At 42.6% G+C, this 18255-nt stretch overlaps 2 protein-coding genes across 15 annotated transcripts in view; one reads left to right on the top strand and one right to left on the bottom strand.

The window, feature by feature from the left end:
* Window positions 1–3529: 3529 nt before the first annotated feature.
* CBX3 (chromobox 3) lies at window positions 3530–17893 on the bottom strand. 7 transcript variants are annotated; one of them, XM_074837724.1, is made up of 7 exons: window positions 15044–16205; window positions 14472–14540; window positions 13095–13220; window positions 11073–11215; window positions 9314–9479; window positions 7842–7936; window positions 3530–6250 (listed from the first exon to the last, which is right to left on the bottom strand). In XM_074837724.1, the coding sequence occupies exons 3-7, from the start codon at window positions 13134–13136 to the stop codon at window positions 6124–6126; spliced, it is 573 nt and encodes a 190-aa protein (XP_074693825.1). In that variant the 5' UTR covers window positions 13137–13220; window positions 14472–14540; window positions 15044–16205; the 3' UTR covers window positions 3530–6123. The 7 variants fall into 7 exon arrangements, with proteins under 7 accessions (XP_074693825.1, XP_074693854.1, XP_074693844.1 ...); XM_074837753.1 differs by lacking the exons at window positions 13095–13220; window positions 14472–14540 and adding an exon at window positions 17755–17801 and having other exon boundaries at window positions 15044–15094; XM_074837743.1 differs by lacking the exons at window positions 13095–13220; window positions 14472–14540 and adding an exon at window positions 16804–16943 and having other exon boundaries at window positions 15044–15094.
* The window catches only part of HNRNPA2B1 (heterogeneous nuclear ribonucleoprotein A2/B1), a 14661-nt gene continuing 13447 nt past the window's right edge, over window positions 17042–18255 (top strand). For 3 of the 8 annotated variants that reach the window (XR_012624892.1, XM_074837668.1, XM_074837661.1), the window contains exon 1: window positions 17042–17213. Coding sequence is in view for 6 of the 8 variants with exons in the window: in XM_074837668.1 (XP_074693769.1) it covers window positions 17184–17213 (30 nt within the window). In the remaining 2 variants the exon portion in view is untranslated. The remainder of the gene's footprint in view (window positions 17214–18255) is intronic. The other 5 variants (XM_074837708.1, XM_074837701.1, XM_074837648.1 and 2 more) reach the window with 3 other exon arrangements.

Raw genomic sequence — 18255 nt, 5'->3', positions numbered from 1 at the left:
TGTCAGAAATGCTCACCAAGACACTTTCCATCATTTATCATCAGTCCTGGCTAACCAGGGAGATCCCAGTTGACTGGAAGGTAGCAAACGTGATGCCCATCTACAAGAAGGGCTGGAGGAAGATCTGGAGAACTACAGGCCTGCCAGTCTTATCTCAGTGCCAGGGAAGGTTATGGAGCAGATCCTCTTGAGTGCCATCACACAGCACGTACAGGACAACTAGGTGATCAGGCCCAGTCAGCATGAGTTTATGAAAGGCAGGTCCTGCTTGACTGACCTGAACTCCTTCTATGACAAGGGGACCACTTAGTGGATGAGAGAAAGGCTGTGGATGTTGTCTGCATAGACTTTAGTAAAGCCTTTGAACGCAGTTCCCACAGCATTCTCCTGGAGAAACTGGCTGCTCATGGTTTGGACAGGTGCACTCTTTGCTGGGTAAAAAACTGGCTGGATGGCCGGGCCCAAAGAGGGGTGGTGGAGTTAAGTCCAGTCAGTGGTCAGTCACAAGTGGTGCTCCCCAGGGCTCACCACTTGTGACTGACCACCAACTGGAGGCCAGTTCTGTTTAGTACCTTTGTCAATAATCTGGACGAGGGGATTGAGTGCACCTGCAGTAAGTTTGCAGATGACACCAAGCTGAGTTGGAGTGTTGATCTGCTTGAGGGTAGGAAGGCTCTACAGAGGGAGCTAGACAGGATGGATCGATAGGCTGAGGCTAATTGTATGAAATTCAACAAGGCTCAGTGCTGGGTCCCGCACTTGGGTCACAACAATGCCGTGCAATGCCACAGGCTTGGGGAAGAGTGGCAGAAAAAGACCTGTGGGTGTTGGTCGACAGCCAACTGAATATGAGCCGGCAGTGTGCCCAGGTGGCCAAGAAGGCCAATAGCATCCTGGCTTGTATCAGAAATAGTGTGGCCAGCAGGAGTAGGGGAGTGATCGTGCCCCTGTACTTGGCCCTGTTGAGGTCACACTTCAAATATCATGTTCAATTTTGGGCCTCTCACTACAAGACAGATATCAAGGTGCTGGAGTGTGTCCAGAGAAGAGCAACAAAGCTGGTGAAGGGTCTAGAGAACAAGTCTTATGAAGAGCAGATGAGGAACTGGGGTTGTTTAGCCTGGAGAAAAGGAGGCTGAGGGGAGACTTTATCGCTCTCTCCACCTACCTGAAAGGAGGTTGTAGTGAGGTGGGTGTTGGTCTCTTCTCCCAAGTAACAAGAGATAGGATGAGAGGAAAAGGCCTCAAGTTGTGCCAGAGGAGGTTTAGATTGGATATTAGGAAAAATTTCTTCACCAAAATGGTTGTCAAGCATTAGAACAGGCTGCCCAGGGAAGTGATTGAGTCACCATCCCTGGAGGTATTGAAAAGACGTGTAGACGTGACACTTAGGGACATGGTTAATGGTGGACTTGGCAGTGTTAGGTTTACGGTTGGACTCGATGATCTCAAGGGTCTTTTCCAACCTAAATGATTCTTTGATTCTGTGATTCTAAGTTTCTTTAACGTGCCTTTTCTTTATAAAGACAGAACTTCCGGACTGTTGACTCTGCTTATAAAAAGTCAAACAAGGCCCAGTGGTTTTTGATAGAGATTTTGAAGCAAAAATACATACAGATTTCAAAAGGGGAACTCAGTGCACCTGAATAAGAAAACCATTTATAGGAAGAAGGAAGCAGATGCAGAATCCAATGATGCCTTTGCTGGTCCAGCAAATCTGAGGGATTTGTACATTCAACCAAGGAAACAAACCAAACCTTGCCATCCAACACTATATCCAGAAGGGCTATCTTTTCACTAGATTAAAATAATTTTGCAGACACTGCATTAAATGGAAGTACTTGGCCATTTACTAAAACCATTATCTAGTAAGAAAATCCATGACAAAAGGTTATTGCAATCTCAAAACACCATACCATCAACACCAGTGTCTTTAGACACAAGAATATGAGCTCCCATCTGGCAGGTGCCATCTGGAGCCCTGGGAATTATATCCAATTCTCTCACCACGTTAATAAATCCCACAGCACTTTACAAGGACTGTTCTGGCTTGCATGGGGGTGGATCAATTGCAGGCTCTTTCTCTGGGACAAGTGCATCAATTTTGCTTGACATAATTTTTTTTTTTTTTTTTTAGCTTAAACCATCTATCATTTATTTGAAATGAGAACCCAGAGTGATTTCATAGGAGTCCCTGAAAGGGAAGTTTTCCATTTGAACTTCTAAAGAATCTGATATTAACCAAGCTGACGGCTGTGATTGTCCCAACAGGAAGGAACAGGAGCGAAGCTCAAAGCTTCTGCAGCTCTTTCCAGGTCCTGCTGAGATGAAGGTACTACTAAACATTTTTACCTCAGCCACTGCACATCCCCTCAAGTGTTGTCACAACTAAAGGCTGGGAAAACAGCCAAACACTATCAGATGGAAACTGTCTGAACGGTATACATCTGAGTCAGATAAACCCAACAGCTAGTGAGCATATTCGCTCTGCAAAGCAAAGCACAGATCCCTGAGCTACTGGAGACACAGCTTCATAAATCAACAAGGAAAAACGTGGCTCTGTTGGACCCTGAAATGTTTTGGTCCAGGAACCATACAGCTGTATTTCCACGGTATTGCACTTCAGCTTGTGAGGTGCAGTAAGATTGTGTAGTAACTTTTCATTTTAGGGGAGGCACCTCAGAAATAAATTTGGGCCCATCTGGCTTGGGTGCTAGTCCAAGCTTAGAGGCCTCTGTCAGCAGAGTAGATACAAGCAGCTAAATTCTAAACTTGAATGAAAGGTGGCATTTTGAGGAGAAAGTCCAAACAGAAAGAGGACACCAATGGTAAGGAAAATGCTGATGATGTTGGAGAAAGCTGTTAGAACAGAAAAGGAGGACAATCTTTTACAGTGCAATAGCCTAATTCAGCCAAGAAGATAAGTAATAATCTGCAATTAAAGGAAAAACATACTTCTAGTTAGATGTGAAATTATGGCAACATATATTGAGTCCTAAAGGTACTATAACCTACTGTTAAGAAACTGTCAAGCAGTTTTAAAGGGAACTGGACTGTAAGTCTAGAAGAATTATCACAAAGCAGGTAGAATCCATTTGTGCTGAACTGATAAAGTTCACTTGCAGTGGTGATGGCTTTTTTTGCAGGTACTAAGAATATTTGTTTTATTCCATTTAACAGCAACTGCTCTTTAATTAATTTGCAATTAATTCAATAATAGTGAAGAAATTAAGAGTTTTATTCTTTCCTGGCAAAGAACAACCAGGCTGTGAGAGGATGATGCCATAACTGATCATGATTTGAATTTTGCATAACCTAATAATACCTGGAGAGAGTGTTTTATTCAGCCAGGTGAGGACTGGTATTGGAGCAGGTACAACTGGTTTTGGGTTTTGTTTGTTTGTTTGTTTGTTTTCCTTTTTCAGGACAGCAGCATCAACACAGAGTGATCATGAACTGACATCCTGAAACCTATTTGTTTTGGTATAAGAAAGGACAATGACCAGAAACCTCCGCACAACTCACTAACTACAGAAGATATCTCATTTATTTAATCAGTTAATTTTAAATTAATAACATTTGTTAACTTTTTTGCATATGTATGCAGCACATTCAGCATAACTTTACATAACTTGTAACTTTAAAAGTGTTGCATTTCATTACTATCAAAATGCAGTTTGACACAAAGTGAGGAGGAAAAAAAAGGAAACAAACACCAGTCAGCATTTCTACCATCATAATGTAAAAGATTAGAAATCTAAGTAATTGTCTAACAAGCTGTAAAGTTCTTTAAATCTCAATACAGTGCATTTTTACGGATAGTCAGAAGGAAGAACCAAATATAATGTAAAAGCTGTATCTAGTTGAAAATCTATATTTTAAGAGTTACAAATTGAGGAGAGTCAACCTTTCAACAAAAATCTCTATGTCTACCACTTACAATAACCAATAATTTAAATCAACTGTTTAACCTTTAACGCTTCAAATCAGCAACTTCATATAAACTTGATAGCCACACTTGAAACAAAGTATAGAAACTGCTAAATTTCAGACAATAAAACACAAACTATAGAGTAACAGTTTTAAGACTCTTGAAAAAGCACTCCATACTGAAGAAGCAGGCAGAACGCAAGCTGCTTTGGAATTCTTGTTTAGTCCATGTCTTTCTCAAACTACTGAGTAAAAAAGCAAGGATTTCAGAATCCTATATACTAGATGTATAAATACTCCTTTTATAGGCCCCAAAGAATTAAGCCATGAACTCTGTAGAAGACTTACACATATGACAAAGTTGGGGTAATTTGTCTAATGAACAGGCAAGAGAAGCTAGCTAAGCTCTGAAATTATCATTACCTGGTGCAAGGGAACCCCTGCACTAACAGGGATATCAGATTTTTCCTAGAGCCACAAATAGATGGCAACTGAATTCTGCCCAAACCCAGTAGTAAAAAATCTTGACAAGACAAAGCAGTTACACATAAAAAGGTAATTTAGCATCAGTTTAGCCACTGTGGTGTCTAGCTATGTTTTACAATGACAAGTGTTGATTCACAATGTAAATGGCTTTTGAAACTATGTGACAACAAATATAGTAACAATTTATGAAACAGTATCAAAAGAACATCAAGCCCAGACTGAATTCCTTCATTTGCTCCTCAGCACACCATATGAGGGTTTCCAGGAATATCCATCTTTTTTTAACCTTCTAAGAAAACATAGCTAGGCAATTTTAACTGTCTGACCTAGGACACCGACAGTAGCATATTACAGGATTATTTTATTTTTTTTTAGTCAAAACTCTAAATTAAGGGGAATTCTGAAACAAGCTTGGCCATTGACATATGGAGAGGCACAACGCAGGCAAACTATACCATGGTAGTCAAAACACAAATAAAAGAAGGTGTGTAGATTAAAGCAAGTGAAAAGAGGAATGGCAACTGGAGAAAGAATGGAAAAAGGCAACTTTCCTCCTCCTGAGTTCCCCACCCCTTACTTCTGCCCTCCTGAAGGCATTCTCCAAGCAGCTCATTATAGGACTCATTTTAAAAGTTAATCTGAAATAGAAGCAAAGTCTTTTATATACGATGATGTATATGAGTCGTATACGACAACTATCTTCATTAAAATATTCCACTTTAAAGGCAGAGCTATGGAAGTATTCTTCAGGCGGTGGCCTGAAGAATAATTCCGTCCGAACCACCGCTAGTTACACTATAGCCTTGTATTAAGACCTGAAAGTAAAGCAAAGACTGATACTGTCAACACATGTCAAATATTTCCTAGTAGTCCTGCAGAGGCCACTTGGTCTTGTGACCAGCAGCAATACCTAGGCAGTTGCTATCTGTGACTTAAACAAGTACCCAAAGCACATTCATTACGTAGGCCCTTCCTCACTGAAAAAAAAACTATGCTTCAGGCATTGTTCACCAAAAAAACACAAAGAATCAAAGCCTAGTATTTGTCTGGTATTGTGATTACAGAGTAGCAATGGGGTAATATTAACTAATCAACCTATGCTCAAAAAACCAACTTACAGTTAAATTGAAAGCTTAACATATCAAAAGTTCAGAAATATACCGCTTCAAAAGAGTCACAGCCTATCAGTATAAAGGAAGAATATAAAACTATTTTATTGACCACTGTTCACCAGTATTTACAATAAAGTAAACAATATACAGTCTGATAACATTCAAATTACTACAAAGTTAGTTTTCACCTGGTCTCCTTGAGACCAAGTGATCCCAAATACTAAAAAGAATGATTCTACAGGTTTAAAGGGCTAGGTCTGGGTAAAGAAGATACATGCACATCAATAGTATAGAAGACTACAAAACATCTGTGAGTTTGTTTAGACATTCATTATGATTCTGTAATAACTATGGAAGTTTATGAATGTTTTATAAAAGCTTTTACCTAATATGGAGGAAGTAGTAGTATCAAATGCTCTCTTGTGATAAATGGAACAAGTTGCAGAAAGCTTTTATTTACTTGCTGTTGATGCAAAACATACTACTTCAAAAAAATATCAAATTTGATTCTTGTTAGAATGTATGCTTCTCACATTGCTAATAAAACAAATTTCAGGTTTTAATATTCATATATATAAAAAAGCAATGCAAACAATTATTGTGCTTCATCTTCTGGGCATGAATGCCAAGTTAGTCGCTCTTCATAAAAAGCGATTACGATCTGAGGACACTTCACGTTAGCTTCTTTGGCCAGCACCAGATCTGCCTCATCAGAGTCTTTCCTGATGTAGAAGAGAGTGGAATTTAAGAAAATGCATAATCACCAATTCAGTAAATTTAGCAGCTCTTGATAGGTCGTAAGTTCTGAAAAGAATGTCAGCTAGAAATCAGTTTTCAGTAAACCTTCCACTACAGCTACCAAGAATTTCCATGCTAATGGCAAGGCTTCATAGCTGCATTTTCCTTCCCTTCCCACATTTTTTTGTTTAAAAGAAAAATGCTATTCAAGGGAACCATTTATACAGTTACCTATTGCAGTATGTAATGAAACAAGTAAAACTGCTAATTTTCTCTTTTAAAGCATAACCAAAACTTCAAATTGAGACTTTTAAAAATCAATAGCATCAGTCTTAAGAGGTGGCACTTACATCCAAATTGTATTTACTGTTTATGCAAGTAACATCCAAATTTACTGTTTATTCAAGTAACTTGCTGTATTTCATACTGCTATTTTGATGCTGTCTTGGGGATAATAAACTTTCCAGCCTGACATGCTTCAGATTCTGTTTTAAAGTGTATGCTGCCTTTACAAGTCAGTTTTGTGCATACATACTCATACCTATGTTTCTTGCCTACCATCAATTATGAAAAACTAATCAACTGCATGTGAACTAAACAAAAAAAAGATTCTTTTTGTACATTTCCTTTGTGTTTGATTTTGCCAATTATCACTACAGAAATTCAAATAGTCACGATCTGGATTTTGCAACTCTTCTAAGTTTCACATAAAATTTATAGAGAATTTGAAAAGGCAGGGGGAGACAGAATCTTCCAAAGCACTGATCTTCAGTAGTCCAGGCACATCACATGACAAGTCATTTGTCTGGAGACCACTCAGTTTGACTCCATTCAGAAAATTACGCTCTTCTCCCAGGCTATCATTCATCTCATCTGACCACCATAAGAAATCTGACCCCAGCAAATGTTAATTCAAATCTGTTGTATTCTCAACACTGGAAAAACATACTAGTTTTGTGCTACTTGTTCACAAGGCAAGAAGTCCTTCTGTCAACACTGGAGCTAATGAAACTGGTCTCCACCTACCCTCCCAACAACACAAACCTCCCCCATCACTCTCCCCTCTTACTAGCCAATAACGATAAACCTCTCCTTCACATTGTTTATTCTTCTTCTCAACCTCAGCTTCCTCCACTAGTTGCTTCCAATTCCACCTCCCTGCATGCAGAACAGCTAGCACTATGGCTGGTTAAATGGTTGGCTATCCAGCAGCTGGCTTCTGCTTATTGGAATATGTAAAGCTGGACTTCTGCCTGCCATTCCCTCAGCAAGAACACTACTGAGATCCAGTTTTTCCATACAAATGCCAATTTTTCCTTATTTTATTAGAATTAACCTTTCAAATTTCTACTTCTGTAAAACTGAACCAATAGAATCTAAAGTTATTTTGGGTTTTGAAGGAAAAGAGATTAAGTGCTAACTGATTATCAAAGCCTTGTTTTAGTAAGAATACAAGGTTAATAAGCAGACTACCAGCTTCTCTGTCTTAACCCTGAAATGAAGTTGTCTCATTAGCCTAAGTGCAACTGCCTGCCCTCCCTTAATATGGACAAGAACTGTGGATGTCAGACTTACCATTTCATGAGGAACATAAGCTCTCCGCTGCTATCCGTAGCCCCAATTATCCGCTCAGGATCAAGACCCCTTGCAAACCCTCTTGGTTTATCAACCTATTAAATAAGTTAGAAGATTGTTATCTAGTTTAAGATAAAATTCTGTTTTGGCATTAGAGCTAGATATGTGCATTCTTGTGTTTATATACATATATGCGTATATCAGAACAAAAAATATATAGCCTTACATAATTATAGACGTTATAATTACATGTAACTGTCTGAAGATTACATTAATTTTATTTTTTCATGACTGATCTTCAGGCTGAGTCATTTAGATGCAGAGTAACAATGAAGGAATTTTACATCAATGTTTCTACCATTTATTTCTGAAAACTCAATAGATGAAACAAGTGACCTAAAAATCCTTATAGCGGATAAACAAATGAGCATGGCCAGTAAAAGCAACAAAAGAGGCGAAGCAAAAATGCACTCCTGGAAGCAGGAAAAACACATCTTTTTCAGCAAAACAACAGACTTCTGTTGGCTTAAGCCAAACATGAAACTGCACCAACTCTTCTTGGCTCACTGAGATCGCACTGCTGGTAAGGAATATCATGACTATTTCCTGCATTAGTTCCTCCAGGCTCACAATATCCTTTTTGGAGACAGTGACCACTACTGTACCAGATGAAGACACACAATTGACTTTATACAGAAAAACTAAACTATTCTTTGTATTATTCATCAACTACTCCTTCTGATGCCTTCCAACTTTTTTGACAGTAACCACACATCCAACAGCTGTCTTCGGTAAATCACTGACATTGCCAACCAGTTTCATTTCAAATTGCCATTTGAACGTTCACAGAGAAAAACGTGAACTATGTTGCACATCATTATATGTGCATTATTTTATACTTATCAGCACTAAATTTGTCGTGTTGTTCGTTCATTTAAATTGTAGGAGAAACCCAGACCTTTAAGAAAAGGTAGGCTTTTTCAGTCACCCTTTTTACTCCCTCTCCACCATCATGTCTGGTTCTAATCTAAGTAACTGCCCGGTCCTCACATTTGGCCATCTTGCCACTCACATATTTAAAATCATATACTAAACATGAAATCCAAAATAGAACTTCATCTTTGTTCCACTCATGAACCTTTTGCTCTAATACAAACTGATCATTTAATATAATTTCTAAATAACTCTTAAGCAGTCTTACTTTCAATTATTCAGTAAGCATCATGGGACAATGCAAGAACTTTTAGTTATCATGTCAATCACCTTTTACGCACCATTTGGATAGTCTCATTATCCACCATGAATGATTACCCTTTTCAAACCACAGTTCCAGATGCTGTGTGATTTTTACAGTTTTAAACCCATGTTTGGTCTCATTCTCAAAGTCACAACAGGATTTTTGGGGCGATAGGGATGGAGAGGTAGGGAGAGACACAGGAAACACAAAGCTTAGCACATGAACATATACTTACAGAATCACGCTTTTTCTTTGATTTACTATCATCAGATTCGCTATCTGACAAAGATTTTCTTTTGGCACCATCTGTTTTTTCTTTACCAGCTTTCTGAGAGTTTAGAAAAGCTTCGATTAGCTCCGGACAATCTAAGTTTTCTTCAGGTTCCCATGTGTTGTCAGCACTGAAACATACACACATTTATGTAAAACTAGGAAAAGAAGAAAAACATAAAACTAGCCACATGGCTCACCTTAAGCAAGTTATTTTTTTCTCATTATGTAAGGCAGGTTTCTTAAACCTAAAGATGCTTATCTTGCCATCTTTAGTATCCTTCATGTACTGCACCTGATGACTGAAAGAAGTATGCTCTGCTACTGTTGAAAAACAATGTTCTTAAACTGGAGATACAGAATAAACAGCTCTATTAACTCCCATGATCTGTGTGGGATCATAGGAGTTAAAACAAGCAATCCCCACCCTACCAAAACCTATCGATCCATTTAAACTGACCCCCTTCCCTGGTTCCTCTAAAGACTGTCCATGCAAACAAACCAAAGGATATGAGCACTAAGACTTACTGAGAACAGAATGTACGCAACACTTACTACAAACAGTGTAGGTATGTATGTCTAAGCTTCTATACATGAGGAATGCTCTCAAAAGTTGCCTCCAAGCACTGACATCGACTATACCTAGAACTATCTCCCTCCTTCAGCTGACTACAAGAGGGAACTAAGGTTCCACGTCCAGAGCTGGGCACTACAAATGTTCCAGTAAGCGTGCATTTTGTTAACTAAAATGTAAGATGTCCATGAATGTTCCCTACAACAACTAAACACCTCATCAGTCATGCACAAATACTGCCACAGTTCTACTGCACAAGCAGGATGCCTGCAAATTATTTTCAGTTACTAAAACATATTTTTACAACTTCAAATCAGACCCTCGAATACTAAACACATTGTGTTTTGCGTAGATGCACTTACCTGAAACTACGCAAGTTTCAGGTGCTAGAAAGCAGAATGTTGCAATGCAATCACTTTGAGAGGTATGCAATAATATGACTGCGTATGTAACTACTTATGTTCAAATGGTAAGTGCATGACCCTTTTTTCAGCTAGCAAAGCAGTCTGCCAGAAAGTGTCATGGGAAGGAGGGAGGAGGCACAACTATGAGCCTTCCTTAACAATCAACTTTTTAAGTAAGTCCATTGTAAGGTTTTCTTGTGCTTCCGTATATCCCAGGAAAGAGACTCAAAAGATACCTTTCGGGTATGCCTGATGAAGGCAACCATGCCACAGAATTCCTTATGCAAATTCATCTAATTCAAAAGCAGTTCAGAAAAGTGTATAATAAGCAGACTATCTGCTTCAAATTCATCACTTCAGAGCTGTCTACAGTTTAAATCCCTGCAAAATCTCTTACGCAGAAGTAACATTCATTCCTTCACATACATAAATAGAACAACTGTCAGTCTAGCTTACCTTGATAGATACTGACACAAGCTAAATCAAAGACAAAGTGGTAAAAGAACAATTGCTAAGGACTTGGTAAAAGTCTTGGAACATTTTATGTAGCACAAACACTAAGCTACATATCTTCTATTTTATTTTCATACTTGACTGCCCCACTTGAATATGCATTTATGGATGTCCTTCTGTTGAGGTTCTTTAAAATGTATCCACATCATCCAATCCCCTCTCTGCATAGTTACTTCAAATAAATGGTTACTATTTAGCATTCTATTAGAAAAAAAATAATAGGTATGCCTTACTCTGTAAATCCTTTCCACTTCAAGTAGTATTCCACTTTTCCATTGACAACACGTCTGTCCAGGACTTTCTCCACAACAAATTCTTCAGGCTCTGCCTCTTCAACTTTTTTACCTTTGCCATTCTGTTTCTTTCCCATTTTGTGCTACAAAATAAATTCAGAATGACATTATTCATTCTTTTGCTTTACACAGTCACTTCAATGGCCAAACCCAACTTTGCTCAGTAAACAGCAAAGAATCATGTACTTATTCACACTAAAGCCAGCTTAGACTCCTTTTACGTTAGGGCATGTGGTCGGGTAACCTGGGCAAGATGTTAATGTTTTGGGTTTTTTCAGTTGCTTAATGAGACACCCAACATCAGTTTTTAAAAAGGTGAAATATTTCTGTCCATATACTCAGTACCTCTACTCCCCTTATAAATTTAATTCTTAGTGCTACATGCTCATAAATTTATGAAGCTTCTAAAAGTTAACTCTATGCCTGTGAAAAGGCAGAGGGCAAGAAACAGCATAAGGCAGAAGTAAAGAAAAGTAATAAGGGAACTGTGAAAGTGCATAAAATAGAAAAGGGATGGTACTCAAAAAAAGGTGGTTACTACCTTTTCCAAAAAAAAAAGGAGACGCTGATGGGAGCAAAGTTTACTATGTATTGCTACAATAAGCAAAATACTCAACAATAACCCATAACTATTGAACAGGATGCATGCTAGGAGCATTCCATTACTGCAGTCCCTCTCATTCTTAGCCACACACCAATGTAACTTACAGACGTCACAAAGGTGAAAAAATTTAAGACAGCTACACTTAAGTACAGCACTTAACACGTAAATTAAATTTTGCTAACTTAAAAAACTTTATAAGTGTTTTAAGTTTACATTTGATACTTGAAATAATATTCTTTAAGTTCTCAAAATAAATATTACATCCACATCATCCTCAAGGCATTCCCAGTTTAATAAGGCACAATTAAATAGTAATAGAAGGACACATTTCAGAATTTCCTTGTTTGTAATCTTAAAAAGGTTGGAACAAGCCTATCATATTGTTGTATCACATTTCTGGAGCACTAGCAGACCAAAAGCAGTTTGCTTGCCATTTTGGACTGCACCTTATAAGGAGATTGTTAAAGTGGCAGCCATAAACTAATGGGAGCAGTATTAAGCTCCTAAAACGTACAGTCATGCAGCACCCTAAATCGAAGTGGACAGAACTAATTCCTCACTAATGTACTTCCTATGGAACAGAAAACAGACAAGCAAAAATCACAGAGCATCTCTATTTGCTTGATGGCTTTTCTCTAGTCCTCTCTAGAATTAATGTGGGTTAGTTTGAGAACACAGCAAAGCAATTTTGAAACTGTCAAATTTTTAGACTTTGTAGAATTTTGTCTTAATGTGGTGAAAGGTAAAAAAATGTATGTTAGACACAAGAAAAACTGTCTTTTTCTAAATTGAAGATTTGAAGATGATTCTTTCCAAAGCCCTGTCTTTGTGCCCCTTATTTTTCATAATTAATTGTTCCCTCCCTTCCCAAAATAGCTTTACTCTGGTTAGCAACCCATAAATTGAAGGTGCAAAAAACAAAGAGGAGGAAAAGTTTCAAGTTTCTCTTTCAAACAGCAAGTTTCTGTATATGATTATATCTCATGTGACATTTGTTTTGATTTGGAAACATAGAAGAGAGATTATCTAAAGCAGAGCATGTATTTCCAATTAGATTTTAACTGCCTGCATATCCCAGGTGTATTTTGACCACAGCATTCATGTCTGAGAAAGTGTCAACTTAAGCACACTGGCTTTTTTTGCCTCCACAGGAAAAATAATGTAAGACTGAAATTGAAGGAAAATAAAAAGATGAAGATGTCCAACACTTCTATGAAGGCAGCTTCTTTGAAGGAACAGAAGTGTGAAAAAGAGAAACAGGTAGAGATGAGGAAAACAAACAAGCAAAAAAAAGCAGCAGAGGGGAAAAAAAAAAAAGACACAGACTCACTATACCATAGTAATAACATTATAATTACTGGTGATGAGGCAAGCAGGCTACAAGTGGGGTACATCTCCATCTGTGCTCTCCGTTGGACTAAAAGTCTTTGATTCAATGGAAGATTGCTTCCTGGTACTCTTTTCGGCTTCACTAATTCTTGTCACTTAAAGATAAATGTTTTGGATTTCTGTATCAAAGCAACACTTTTTTAACTTTCTAAGACTTAAGTATCTATATAATCTTTCACAGAAGAAAATGAATGTCATGGGAGTCTGTACTTTTTTCTTGAAGTGCAGTAAGAAATAACAAAATCGAGAGTATGTTGCTTTTTGTTTTAAATATTATGAAACTTAATTAGGTCTCGTGTGCATCAGCACTGCTTTTCAAGCCTTTCCAACCTATTAAAATAACACTTGATTGCAGAGCCTGCAGAAATACTGAACATTTGTTAAAAACCTGTACATTCTGAGGTTACACAAACCAGTGAAAATCTTGGCCCACAAGTGAATGTGGCACCTGACTGAAGTTAAAGGGTACTAAATGTCAACACACTAGAGCCCTGAAGCTCCCCCTTCTCTAGGGTTGCACATTGTAAGCTGTAACTTGGGCATTTGACCACTCAATGCTCATCTGTGACTTGTTTCCCCTTCTGCATTCAGAAGTCACATATGACAGATGTAGATCTGTGGATAATCACTCTTTCTTTGAGGGGCATGATTAAAACACTGATGTGACACTGTGGTGAAGGGTTTTAACATACAAGAGGTAACAAAATCAGAATTACAGTTCCAGAGCTATGCTATCGCTTAATACATTTGGGTTTTGCATGCAAATAGATAATGAAGCAGAATTAGTTATGGTTCCCATGGGAACCATAACTGATTTTCCTGACCTGTGCAGCAAAATTCTCAACAACATCAAAAGATTAAAAATACTGCATTCACAGATTCTTTCCTTTCCCTGAAGCATCCCCTCCCCAGGCTGACTAACTCCTCTTCCTCAAATTAGGGAAAAACAGGCAATCAATTACTAACAGAAAATTCAGACATTGACCTTGGTGAAATCTTTTTAATTAGTTTGATATCATATGATATGAAGGAAGCACTCCACTGCACTTCTAAGCCAGGAGTTAATACAAGTTTTTAATATATCTTGATCTGGGTCAATCAGGAATCATTTCAGTAAATTTAAGAACAGGCCTTTTGGGTGCATTATAGATCAGTTGTTCTGCTATCCAAATTTTGAATTGTACACATGTATTTTTGCTCACTTCCCCGCCTCAAACTCAGATGCACCTCACGCTATACTTTTTCAGTTCTATCTTTCACAAAACTATGTATCATTATTAGCTGAATGGTAATCAGCAACCAACTGCCCTTAGATGTCTGTATTTTAATGTCAAGCAAAGCTTTACAGGACTTGAGATCCATGAATGCATCATTAAAACGGTCCGGGAGGGGTTGGCATCTGATAATCTCTGCTCCTATGAAATTCAAAGAAACTGTTATTTGTTTAAAATCATTTCAAAAGGCATCTTAACTATGCCACATCATTTTCCAATAATGTTATTTTTCATCTGCAAAGACTGCCTTTTCTCAAGCAATTAGTCTTCCCCAAATACACCGGGAGAAATTAAATGAATACGTGATTTGGATTTTATTTTTTACATATACGATGAATTACATGGTGTGCTGAAAGGAGGCTAAAAAAATCCTTAGTGTTTTCTACTGTAGGACAAGAAGAAATAGTGCAGAGTCCTTTAATATTTTTTTTTCCCAACAAGTCTCTTTACAAATGGCAGATTTATTAGAGCCAAAGACAATGTCCTTTCTAGTAGCCTTACTTTCTGGATCTGAAATTTTGGTCAGAATAATGCTGGGGAGGGGAGATGTGGATGTATCTTTTTAAATGGAGATGCCAAGTTATAAGTTTGAAGAAAAATATGTTGATTAAATCCTTATATACTTTAGGTGTGCGTGAACTTACCAATGTAGTTTTATTGGAGGCCATTTTTATTGCAGACTTGCAGAGCTTTTACTAGAAAAATGCATGACAATTAAAAGGAAGTTTACATTACTCAAAGAAAGGCATCCCAATACAAGCATGGTCCTTGTTCCAACCCCCATGAATTCACTGCATATAACATTTCTAATGTGGATTAAATCCAGAACAAAAAGTAGGTTACTACTTTGTCTGGCATAACCCAGTAACGCACCATTATGCTAGCCAGGATAAACGATACTGACAAAGTGGTATATAGGGTTGAAAAAAGGTTTTTCTCAAGGCCTTCTAAGGCATAGAGATGTTTCTAGGGAAAAGGGGGAGGACCATCAGGGATGCTTATTTCCTTAAACCCAATAGAACAGGAATTCAGATTCTACCAGTTAATCGAGATACAGCTAGGTATATTAACTGCGAATCTGGTGGGGAGCAGCTACATATCTGTGGTGTAATGAGTCACCCATTACTCTTACGTTGTAGTAAATGCTTATAAACAGCAAATATTTATCTTAATGCAACTATAACGTTGCCTTCTGATTCTCAAGTTCGCAAGAGTTAAGGTCCTAGAGCAACATTAACTCAGCTAAGCTGTACATACTACCTATCTAACCTACGCAAATGATGTTGAACACCATCCATCCCCTTTTCCATGTCATTTCTCGGACTGGCCACCTCCTTAGGCATGTATTGTCCCCGCCCCACTGCAAACTATAGAACTGTTAGAATTCCCCATATGCCCGGGCAAGGCAAAAGAGAAAGTCCTTCAAGGCCAGAAAACCTCCCGGACTCGGCAATCCCGCCCAATTCTCCCCTGACACGGGAGGTGGATCTTGGCAGTCCCGTAGGCGGTGGGGTAGGTGAGGCGGGAGGAGGGCCGGGGCTAGGGCCCCCGCGCAGGGGGCCTTGTCTTGTCCCCGATTGAAAGCCAGGAGAAAGGGGAAAAGAAACAACAACAATAAGAAGAAACACCACCCGCCCTCCCGTGCCACCCCCACCAGAAAATGCAGGCCGCCCTGCGGAGGAGGCCCGTTGGGGGAGGCTGCGCCTCGGGCCTGTGGTGGGCGCACGTGAGGCGGCCGGGGACGCCCCGGGCGAGCTAACGGGACTGCCCCGGGCGGCGCGGGGCTGGCCCGCCACCCCACAGCGAGGGCCGGGGGAGGGGGAGCCCCGCCGCTGCCGCCCCGGGCAGCCGCCACCGCCCGGCGGGCCCTGCGCGCCGCGCCCCCGCCGCCAGGGCCCCTTCCACGCCGCCTCCCCCACCCCGCCACGTTTCCCCCGGGCCCGGCACACACCCCCGCCGCCTCCCGGAGCAGGGACGCCCGGTGGCGGAGGCCGCCCTTCGGCGGTGGCGGGCTGGCTTTGTCTCCCGAGCGCGTCCGCCGCCGCCGCACGGGTGCTGCTGCCCCCGCCCCCCGGCGCAACCCTCCTTCCCCGCGGCAAAGCCCGCTCGCGCCGGGGCCCTCCCTCCCTCCTTCCCGTGCGGGCCGGGAGGCGCCGTGCAAGCGCTGGGGCCGCGGCCCCTCGGCTCCCCCCCCGTTACCCCCCGCCGCCAAGGAAGCGGCGGCGTATTGAGGGGGGGGGGGGGGGAGCGGGCGGGCTGTGTTCCCGCATCTCCCCGCGGCGGCCCGCAGGCGAGGCCCACGCCGCGGGGCGCGGAGGGAAGGGGAGCCGGGGCGGGCGGGGGGTGCGTGGAAGGAGGCGGCTGAAGCGAGAGAAAAGAGGGAGAGAGAAAGAAGGATACAGACTTCAATGGTGCCCAGCCGCTCGGGTCTCCCGTCTCCTCCTCGCTCTCGCCCTGCGCGCACTGAGCAACGGCGGCAACAGCGACATCTGAGGGGGGTTGAGGCGGGGGGTGGGGGAAGGGAGGCAGGGAGGGGGTGGGGAGCGGTTGGGCGGCCGCGCGGCGCGGCGCAGGGCGGGCACGGCGGCGGCGGCTGGCGGGGCTGGGCTGGGCTGGGCTGGCCGAGCACTGCGCGCCGGCGGCTGACGGGGCAGAGCGCACGACACCGCCTACGCGCGAGCTGCAACCTCCTACCGTCGTCGCCGCCAGCACAGGAGGGGGGCCAAGACGTCTCTCCAACGGGGGGCTAGCGCAGGACCGCGTCAGGCGTCCAAAAGAAGGAAGATGCCTCGCGGCGACAGAGAAAGCGACTGGGTGAGCCGGAGGGGGAGGGTGGGCGAGCGGGCGGGCGGGGGAACGGGCCCGCGGTGCCCGGTAAGTGCAGCCGCCATGATGGCCTCCGCCATGAGGGCGCGTTGGGCCCGAGCGGACGCCGCCCGCCGCGGAGCGAGGCCCTCAGTCGGTGCGGCAGGGCGGCCCCGGCGAGCCCCAGGAGCGAGGAGGGCGGGCGGGGAGCGCTGGGGTGGGTTTGAAGCTCGTTGCGGCGTGGCTGAGGGGGCCGCTTGGAGCGCGGCCATTTCCCGCGTTGCGGCGGGGAGGCCTAGTCGTTAGTGCGGGCGGTGGGGGAGGGATGGGGGCTCGGAAACTCTTTTATTAGTGTGGGAAGGGGTCGGAGTCGGCCGGGGGGGGGGGGCTGGCTGGCTGGCTTCGCTCCGGCTGAGCAGCCGCGGGTGAATCCGCTCTGGCTTTCCCCGAGAGCTGGGGGAGGGGGGCGGGGGGGGGGGAAGAAGAGGGGGCGGGAAGAAAGGAGCAGCTCCAGCGCCATTTCCCTGGTGCGCGGGGCGGCAGCACTCACCCTTTGTCGCGGTGCGTGCGGGGCCGCTGAAGAGAGAAAAAGGGAGAGAGGGGGAGGGAGGAAGGAAGAAGAGAGTGCCGAAGCGGGCGGTGCGCCCGACGTTGACGGTGCGGGGTAGAGCGGAGCAGACTGCGGCGAAGTCCGCCTCCCTCCACTGCCTCCTGGGCCCCCGCGATGTGTCGGCGCTGGCGCCAAAATCTGGGTAGTTATCACTTCCTCCTGCCGAGGGGTGGGGGGGGGGTGGGGGGGGCCAGGCCGCCAACAACAAGGGGAGATTTCGGGGGTGCACTTCGTTCTACTCCCGCCCGCTCCCTGCCAGTACCACAGGTGGCAACGGGGAGGGGGGGGGGCGATACGAGGCCGCCTTGGGCTAATTATAACCGCTCGCGTTGAGGTTTGAGCCTTCGGGGCCATTCGGCAATTTCCGTGGGGGAAAAAAAAAAAAAATCCACACCACGACGGTGCCAGTCGTGATCGGGCCGTTTCGGCTCCGCTCGGGCA

Source organism: Strix aluco, chromosome 1 (assembly GCF_031877795.1).
Source record: "Strix aluco isolate bStrAlu1 chromosome 1, bStrAlu1.hap1, whole genome shotgun sequence".
In the NCBI taxonomy this organism is placed as follows: Eukaryota; Metazoa; Chordata; class Aves; order Strigiformes; family Strigidae; genus Strix; species Strix aluco.
This window is presented reverse-complemented; position numbering and strand designations above follow the sequence as displayed.

What these genes read in the sequence shown, in the direction of transcription:
- CBX3 (XM_074837715.1), bottom strand. Translation starts at nt 13,136, where the DNA reads ATGGAGATGTACCCCACTTGTAGCCTGCTTGCCTCATCACCA. An exon ending in GCCTGCTTGCCTCATCACCA is followed by an intron (nt 11,216 to 13,094) that starts GTAATTATAATG and finishes TTTATTTTGTAG; the next exon opens with CACAAAATGGGAAAGAAACA. An exon ending in AAGTGGAAAGGATTTACAGA is followed by an intron (nt 9,480 to 11,072) that starts GTAAGGCATACC and finishes TGTATGTTTCAG; the next exon opens with TGCTGACAACACATGGGAAC.